The sequence below is a fragment of the Nicotiana sylvestris genome, chromosome 6, assembly GCF_000393655.2.
Source record: "Nicotiana sylvestris chromosome 6, ASM39365v2, whole genome shotgun sequence".
Lineage (NCBI taxonomy): Eukaryota > Viridiplantae > Streptophyta > Magnoliopsida > Solanales > Solanaceae > Nicotiana > Nicotiana sylvestris.
Genome location: NC_091062.1, coordinates 192,324,366 through 192,333,083, shown reverse-complemented (window position 1 = coordinate 192,333,083; position 8,718 = coordinate 192,324,366). Strand labels below are relative to the sequence as shown.

Sequence of the window (8,718 nt, the reverse complement as noted above, 5' to 3'; positions counted from 1 at the left end):
ACAGATGTTGAGTCCTTCTCCTTTTATAGTTGATTCTAGGAGAAGATGTAATGCATTTGTCTTAATGAGGCAATTATGAGCAATAAATGACATTAAAAGAAACGTTACACAATCATTTCTATTTAATTCAAATTCTCTAACGTATTTGATATTTAATGTTGTATTTAGACTTTTTTACGTCATCAGATTCGTATCTTCAACTCCTTCCGATCTTCGGTCTTTAAATGACTCGAATAGGTACGAGACTCGTACCTATTTGAGTAACGGTCCACACCTAGGTTGTTTTCTTCTCCTCATATCTGTTGTCTCCCGTGCCTCTTGGCTATTTATTGTGTTTTGACCTTTTGACCATTTCATGTGTCATGACACGTCATCTTCAATATTTAGATTCAGTTTTTTTCCAATACATATACATCAGCTAATTGTATTTTCATACACTTGCTCTTCTCTTTCTCTCAGAAGAATCACTAGGTCAAATACACTAGTTTCAATATTAAAAAGGAAACCGAGAAATTAGTGCAGTATTCCATTAAAAAAATCCATTTTATGACTAATTGATGTCTATATTTTCCAGCTATTAAAAAAAGTCAAACCACCACTTGTAGTTCATGTGGTTTTTTCTTGGGAATTACATCAATTGTTAAAAACAAAAGCAAACAACAAGATCTGCAACTAACCTAGATTTTGCTTCTTACAGAAACCATGGTAGAAACAGTTTTCAAGTCAGTTCAAGAACTGGCAAACAGCAATCAAATTCCAGAAAAGTATATTCATAATCAAGGCTCAATCAATACATTTCCTCCACTGCTGGATGTGCCAGATGTTGATCTTAGTCTTATCATTTCATCATCCCATTCCCCCGCCCGAGAACAAGAGCTCAACAAACTTCAATCAGGTCTCAGGTCTTGTGGCTGCTTCCAGGTCTGACTTTGGGTACTTAAGTATTTATTATTTGATCCATATCCCGACATAAAGAAGTCCAACGGGAGCAATATTTGAAACGGCAATCCATAAAAAAGAACACCAATAATAAGATCGGCTAGAACAAGGTGATTATCTATGGTCTAGATCAACTTAGGCTAGAACAAGGTGATTATCTTGACGTAGGTCTGTCTCTAGCCTACATTAACCTAAGTTAAATGAAGTCTGTATATCGTTATGCTTAAAACATCATTATTTGGGATCATTACCAAAGCGTTTCAGGGGTGAAATTATCTTGACATAGGTCTGTCTCTGGCCTGAAATGTGGAACCATATATCGAAATCTGAGTGTTTTTGGATTTTTTATTTTATTTTATTAAGTTCAACTAATTTCATTGTTAGCAATGTTATCACAGTTGACCACAATATGTTTTTTGTTTAATAGTAGCATTTTCTAATCTTGGAAATGTTTTTTCCCTTGGCTTGTGATTGACAGAAAGGAAAGTAGAACTCAAACTTAAGAGGATAAAAAAAAAGTGAATGAAACTGTGGAAAACAAAATTATAGTAAAAGTTACTGCATCTAAGATAGTAAAAGAAAAAAATCGTTACCAGGGGATGATATCAAAGTAGTAAAAAGAAGAAGATATGAATGTCAATGAGAAGAGGCAGTACTTAAATCATAATTGTAAGCTATCTATGTGTTCTCTGTACTATTGGTTGTAATATCCGTTTAATAGTAACATATGTATGGGGTAATATTTGAAATTCAGGTCATAAATCATGGAATAGCAGATTCATTTCTTGACAGAGTGCGCGATATTAGCAAACAGTTCTTCGCTCTTCCAACTGAAGAGAAGCTTAAATATGCTAGAACAGTTGATGACATTGAAGGATACGGAAATGATTCAGTTCTTTCAGAAAACCAAACACTTGATTGGACCGACAGATTGTATCTAAATGTGATGCCTAAAGACATAAGGAAACTCCAATTCTGGCCAGAAAAACCTGAATGTTTTAGGTATATGTTCTCACCTTTTACTCTGAAATGAGGAAATTAGAAGCATAGGGCTAATAAGATTACCTTACTTGGCAGGGAAGTTTTTGAAGAATATATCAAGAATATGAAGTTGTTGAGTGAGTCCCTCCTAAAGGCCATAGCGACGTCATTGAACTTGGAGGAGAACTGCTTTCTGGACCAGTGTGGAGAGCGAGGAATGATGGTTGCACGATTCAACTTCTATCCTCCATGCCCAAGGCCTGATGTTGTACTCGGAGTCAAACCACATGCCGATGGATCAGCCATTACCCTCCTGTTGCAAGACAAAGAAGTTGAAGGGCTTCAGGTTCTAAAAGATGATCAATGGTTTAGAGTGCCCGTTGTCCCATACGGTATCCTAATTAATGTTGGAGATCAAGTTGAGGTATATCCATCTTTGGGACAGAGTTGTCAAATCTCAAATATTGTACAGCACGTAAAATTCTCAGAGTTGTTGTTTCCTTGCAGATAATGAGCAATGGAATTTTCAAGAGCCCTGTGCACAGGGTGGTGACGAACACAGAAAGAGAAAGAAACACTCTTGCTGTTTTCATTATGCCAGATGTAGATGTTGAGATTGGACCAGTGGAGAAGCTTATCAATGAGGAAAGGCCAAGACTGTACAAGAACATTAAGAATTTTGTTGAACTCTTCTTCCAAAACTATCAGCGCGGGAGAAGACCTATAGAAGCAGCAATGATATGCCAAGAACTCGATAGCTGATAACAAAAAGCTAAGAGAGCATCAATTTCAGTTCCTTCTTTTTTGATTTGTATTTTAATTCGTAATTTCTTCAACATTGTCTCATGTAACTTCTGTTTAGTACCACTTTCTTTCAATAATAGAAGTATGAGTTTAAGTTACATACACCTGCAGTATAAGGAATTTTTGCACTATCAGGTCACCCAAAGGATATTTACATGTAAGTCTCCTTAAAATATGAGATTTATAATCTTGAAAAAAAGGTAGGTTATTTGCTACAACATGTAAGGTGACCAGATGATGTAAAAGTTCTTACACTAATAGTGTATATAACTTAAACTCTAGAAGTATATATTTCTCTCCAAGTCCAGCCTGTAGCAGCTTGAATCTTGTTCGCCCTGGAAAATGGAGACACTGCAACTTCCTTCTTCTGAATGTTAGTATTTATTTCTCTCCAAATTCAACCTGCACTGAAATGAAGATAAAGAGGAGTTAGAGTAGTTGAATCTTGTTCACCATGGAAATTGGTGAAAGTATGAGTATTTTTCCCTGAATTGGGATACATTTACAGACCAAAAGTTTCTGTCCACTTGCTCCTGCAATTTACCTAGAAATTGTGGAATAACCGAAAGACTCTTGCATAAGGTAGAGGTGATGATATCGTACCATGATACCAATAATACTAGTTACATAGTACATTTCACAGCCTCTGGGTTTTGGTCAGATAAGCAATTAGATGTAGCACTTCATCTGTTAGGTACCTTTGGAATTCTATTGCTGAAAGCGTATAAGGGCAAGAGGTTGTTTATTCTTACATCACTATAAGGTACAAATGTACAAAATTTGAACAAACGCTTTTATTGTTATTTACACCTGCCTAATTCAAAACTTGGATCTGCTTAAAACTAGCATATGTATATATCATCGTACATTTAAGATAAATATTCAGGAGAAGAAATCAACGTCTTCTTGGTTTGTGACCTCGTCCCTTCTCGTCACTCAACAATCTCATGGAATAAGTACAATTCATTGATTGAGGACTCCTTCTTGAATCCTCATAAGGTTGTTGAAACCCAATATTTTCCACAGCACCAACCGTCTTGAACAATCGTCTCTTGTGCACTTCCTCCACCAATGTCTTGTGCAGCAACTGGCTGCGCATATCCACTAAGGACTTGTTCCTTGTTAGTCTACGCGCATCAACTTTGTCCTTTTCTTTAGAAGTGGAAGAAGTTCCTTTTAATTTTAGCATATCTTTGCACTGCTTGTAGCACATTTTTGCTAAAGACTGCCCGGTGCTTGAGTTTTCCCCGGGACAAAACCGGGAAGTATGGTGGCTAATTGCAGTAGCTGGCTGACTTTGTTTTGTAGAGGTTGTCACGGGATCATTCTCATCATCAGAGAAGTAATTGAAGTTGGAATAATTTGCAGAGTGCGATGAGCTTTGAGAGCTGGTGTCATCAAACATATCGCCTGCAAGAGTAGTTGATGACTTGGTCAGATGTAATAAAAAAGTTAAACTTCAATCAAAGAAGCAGTTAAATGGTCGATCGAAATAATAAGGCCAAGTAAAATGCAGTGACAAACATATAAACAATCACCTCTTGTTTTTTTTTCAGGGTCGAAAAATGTAGAAATGATGCTAGCACTTTATTATAACTCCACTAATATATGTGGTTTATTCTCATCAATCCAAACTATTGTTCAAGTTAATTAAACAAAATCTGCGGACAATAAAGCAAAGACGACGTTCGTGGAATTGGTAATAACACTAGATTAGATGAATCATAATACCATGAAGCCAATGAGGATCATTGGTGTTTGTGTCAATCACTTGAGAGGAGAGCAGACCTGACAATGACACTTGAGAAGATGAGCAAGATGAGAAACCTTGGAAAGGGTTATGGTGATCATTATCGTCGTCTTTATAGCTTAGCACCTGGTAATCGGCAGATTCAAACTGATTCCATTTCTTCCACTGAGGTACCAGGCCAGATATCTCTCCATCGATCATATTAGCTATTTCATGCGGCTTCCAGTCTGTTATATCTAATTCCTTCACCATTTCATTTGCAACCTCCGTGGGGGTGTCAGTTACTATGTCAAACGGGAAATACACATTCCTAACATCACCTACATGGATAAATTGTGACAACTTTAGCCTCATTTGTTGGACCGAGTTGCAAAGCATAAATACTTCAAAAACAAAGCTGAGGTCATAGGAAATGGAAATTTGATACAGATGAAGAGCAGCAAATACCTTCATTATCCGCAATCTGCACCTTAATTAAAATGGTATCGTCTTCAGGATTCAATTTCCCCGTGATGGTCATATTAGTCCTTGGAGCGTCGTCATTCAAGTGGAGGTCCTCGATAGCAATTTTATCATTCAAGAAAGGCTTTTGAAGTTGCATCATTGTCACCGACTTACCATCAATATTATCTAATGCAAGAAATGGATCAACCATTAGTTCTTTAGCTGATAATCTTTTTGATGCTGGCTCCAAGCATTTCCTAATAAACCTTTGTGCATCCAGATCTTGGACTTTATAAAATGCCCTAGGCCTCTTACCCTGAGTGAGGCGAAAAAGATAATCATGTAAATTTCTGATTGACTGACAAAACTTTCGAAAAGATCTTATTAAGAGAGAGAGAGAGAGAGAGAGACAGCATCTTACAGAGGTCACTTTCTTGTATATTTGTGCGGGGTTAACACATTCACTGTATGGATATTCACCAGTAAGCATCTCTAACATGCACATGCCAAATGAATATACATCAACTAGCTCATTATAGTTCTCCTCGTATAGTTCCGGTGCCATGAACTCAGGTGTCCCTATTGCAATGAACAGAAATAATAAACAGTCAAGTATAAAATGTGGAATGTTTTACAAAACAATAATGCACCTCAGATCTGATTGAATTTTATATAGAGAAAAGTCTCTCTGATTGAATTTTATATAGAGAAAAGTCTCAAATTCAAGGCCAGTCTAGATAAAATTGACTTCGGAAGACCACAGAGCTTAAGGGTAGCCCGATGGACTAACCTCCCGCTATGTGCAGGATCCGGGGAAGGGCCAGACAACAGAGCTTGATTCACCAAAATTCATTTCCGGCTACATATTAAGGTGTGATGAGATATTTGGCTACACAGGAGATGAATAACAGATTGACCACAAAGATTCCAGCACGGAAAAAGGGAATTGGGAGATGAAGTACCTATAACACTGTGCGCTCTCTGTGATCCACGAAGAATTGCAGCTAAGCCCAGGTCCCCAACCTTCACTTGTCCAAGATGACCGTTAACAAATATGTTATCACACTTCAGGTCTCGATGGATCACTGGAGGATCATGTTCGTGTAAATAAACAAGACCTTCCAGTATTTGGCGTGCCCAATTCTTTATAGCTCGAATATCAACTCGCTGATACTTCTTTCTGTATCTGCATTCAATCAAATGATCAGTGATTTTCTTATCTTGTATAATAGCTTTACCAATAAATCAAAATCAACCAGCGGAAATGGTACATCCATGTATCCCTATCAGCAAATCCGCCACAGATATTTAAGTCAAGTGTAGATTGATCCTCCTGATCCCCTTTTAGTTAATTACAATGCTCACCAGAAACTCATATCTTAAATTCTTTGTTTTTTTTCCCATAAGACATTACAGAGGCAAGGTGTCAGATCCTTTATAGGATTCCCTTAATTCTTTTATTTTCTCTATCCCTAGCATCTATGCTACAACCTAAAGAGAAAAAAATTCAATTAGTATTTCAAAAACTAATATGACCGTACTCGAAATTGGAACCTTTAAGTCCAAGGCCCTCACACGCGGCCTCAAGCCCGCTTTAACAAAATCCCGCTAGGTTGCAAATTAGGTGCAACACTAACCAGTAATGGATCTAGACTAGATGCAGTGTATTCGACAGAACTCACTTCGTCTAGCTCGAACTCTATATGTGCGTATGTAAAAAAATTGGCACATATATAAAGAGTAGAACCCAAGGGCAGCCCAGTGCACTAAGCTGCCCTATGCGCACGGTCCGAGGAAGGGCCGGATCACAATGGTCTATTGTACGCAGTCTTACCCTGCATTTCTGCAAGAGGATGTTTCCACGGCTCGAACCCATGACCTCCTGGTCACAACAACTTTACCTGTTACGTCAAGGCTCCCCTCCAAAGAGTAGAACTCACATACTCTAAATTTCGTATTCGTCACTGCGTTTAACTTGCCAGATACAGACCATAAATATTAACCATTCTTGAAAAAAGCAAAACAAGGAAGAGAGCATTACCCTCGGAGAGTACCGGAAGTGAACATCTCGGTAATGAAATTAAAGGTCCTGTGTTCAACATCAATCCAAGAAGTATAGAATCTCATGATAGAATGATGATTGAGAGTGCTAAGCAGATGAACTTCAGAGTAAAGCCTCTCCATATCCTCTGGTGAATGAAGCAAATCATTTAATTTAATTTGGTTCCATGCCATTTCCATACCTAGCAACTCATCAATTGCTCTATACACTGTTTTCATTGCCCCTTTTCCCAAAACTTCCTCGAACTGTCCGCCCATGCATTAAAATCCAAACATCAAACATAATCAAGAATCACACATAATTTACTCTACTCACACAAAAATAGTAACTTTCTCTGTTCCTATTTATGAAACTCAACAAATCAAGAATTGCACATGCATAATTGATCAACCAAATTACAACAATAACAACAAACCCAGTAAGTTCCCACAAGTAGGGTAATGTGTACGCATACTTTACCCCTACCCGGGAGACCCGGGAGGGGAAAGAGGCTATTTTCGATACCCCTACCCGGGAGACCCGGGAGGGGAAAGAGGCTATTTTCGATAGACCCTCGGCTAGAGAGTAGATGAAAAGCCAAATTACTATCATCAAAAGCATTTTAAGGATTATACCATGCAACAAAAAGGCAAAAAGATTGAAGCTTTAAAAGAAATACTAATTGACTCAACTTACAATAATTTACAACAAGAATTGTACATGCATAATTGATCAACTACATACTGTCATAAAACCATTTTAAATCTCATAACATGCAATAAAAAAGTAAAAAGATTGAAGCTTTAAAAGGAAAAACTAAGGTTAAAAAGTACTTACACGTCCATAACGACCAGTAGGGTCAATTTCAACATATCTAAGATCATCCTGTGATTCTTTACTGTGTTCTGAAAATCTTCCCTTATACATATTGAATTGATTCTTCCAAGAGTTTTAGTAAATCAAGAAAGTTGGTATTAGTTGAAACTTGAAAAGGGAAAATAATTACTCTTTTTTTTTTCTTTTTTTTTTTTGTGATCTACTTATAAAAGAGTTACGTGGGTAGCTAAAAGTTTTGTAGTTTATGACTAAGTAAAAGAGGTGTTTTGTATTCTGTATATAATAATTAAATCCCAGGATGTTTCAGAGAAGAAACAAAGAGAAGACAAAAGAGTTTTGAGAAGTAGTAATTGTTGGCAAACATTTGATTGAGAAATGAGACAAATGTGATAGGTGAGTGTATTCTGATTTGACAGCAAGAATAGCACAAGTGAAAATGCTGGTACATAAGTTAGAACCAGTAGGGTCAGATTATTTTCTTTCTTTTTTTTTGGTTGGGAAATGATAAAAAGGTGAGATTTTATTGGCCAAGAATTGGATTTTCTCGAGGGAAAATAGGAAGAAAAAACATATAATTTAATTAGAGGACAAATTTGGTGACTCTAGGGACCTGGTGAGAGAGAAAAAGAGTGACAAAAAGGAATATAGGAAAGGCCAAATCTTTAGGTTAGATTTTTATTTTTATTTTTTATGAAGTGATAAAATGACTAAGGTGATATTTTGAAAAGATGAAATGACTGAGGTGGTGGACACAAGCATGAGATAGCTACATTTAAGGATGAGAAGATTAGAGGCAACTTTTAATATGGAGAAAAAATACAAGAATTTTAAAATTTATATGTACCAAATATTTAAAGAACTTAGAATTATCGATCTCTATTGGGATGAGACATTACCTTCTTCGTCTTAGAACGAAGAGGAA

At 36.8% G+C, this 8,718-nt stretch overlaps 2 protein-coding genes across 3 annotated transcripts; one reads left to right on the top strand and one right to left on the bottom strand.

The window, feature by feature from the left end:
• The first annotated feature begins 594 nt into the window (after nt 1-594).
• LOC104210710 (protein LATERAL BRANCHING OXIDOREDUCTASE 1-like) lies at nt 595-3,026 on the top strand. The gene is made up of 4 exons (XM_009759671.2): nt 595-921; nt 1,694-1,941; nt 2,017-2,344; nt 2,428-3,026. Exons 1-4 carry the CDS (start codon nt 703-705, stop codon nt 2,680-2,682), a joined length of 1,050 nt encoding a protein of 349 aa, XP_009757973.1. The 5' UTR covers nt 595-702; the 3' UTR covers nt 2,683-3,026.
• A 423-nt stretch (nt 3,027-3,449) lies between these two features.
• LOC104210709 (probable serine/threonine-protein kinase WNK4) lies at nt 3,450-8,046 on the bottom strand. Of its 2 annotated transcripts, none has more exons than XM_009759668.2 (7): nt 7,797-8,046; nt 6,960-7,225; nt 5,881-6,104; nt 5,340-5,497; nt 4,922-5,234; nt 4,513-4,794; nt 3,450-4,134 (listed from the first exon to the last, which is right to left on the bottom strand). In XM_009759668.2, the coding sequence occupies exons 1-7, from the start codon at nt 7,884-7,886 to the stop codon at nt 3,620-3,622; spliced, it is 1,848 nt and encodes a 615-aa protein (XP_009757970.1). In that variant the 5' UTR covers nt 7,887-8,046; the 3' UTR covers nt 3,450-3,619. The 2 variants fall into 2 exon arrangements, with proteins under 2 accessions (XP_009757970.1, XP_009757969.1); XM_009759667.2 differs by having other exon boundaries at nt 4,456-4,794; nt 7,797-8,027.
• Between the last annotated feature and the right edge of the window lie 672 nt (nt 8,047-8,718).

Excerpts from the sequence above, each read along its gene's own strand:
- LOC104210710 (XM_009759671.2), top strand. The coding sequence starts at position 703 with ATGGTAGAAACAGTTTTCAAGTCAGTTCAAGAACTGGCAAACAGCAAT. Across the intron at positions 922-1,693 it reads GGTCTTGTGGCTGCTTCCAG|GTCATAAATCATGGAATAGC; the intron begins GTCTGACTTTGG and ends TTTGAAATTCAG. Across the intron at positions 1,942-2,016 it reads GAAAAACCTGAATGTTTTAG|GGAAGTTTTTGAAGAATATA; the intron begins GTATATGTTCTC and ends CTTACTTGGCAG.
- LOC104210709 (XM_009759667.2), bottom strand. The coding sequence starts at position 7,886 with ATGTATAAGGGAAGATTTTCAGAACACAGTAAAGAATCACAGGATGAT. Across the intron at positions 7,226-7,796 it reads CTACTGGTCGTTATGGACGT|TTCGAGGAAGTTTTGGGAAA; the intron begins GTAAGTACTTTT and ends ATGGGCGGACAG. Across the intron at positions 4,795-4,921 it reads GCAGATTGCGGATAATGAAG|GTGATGTTAGGAATGTGTAT; the intron begins GTATTTGCTGCT and ends TTATCCATGTAG.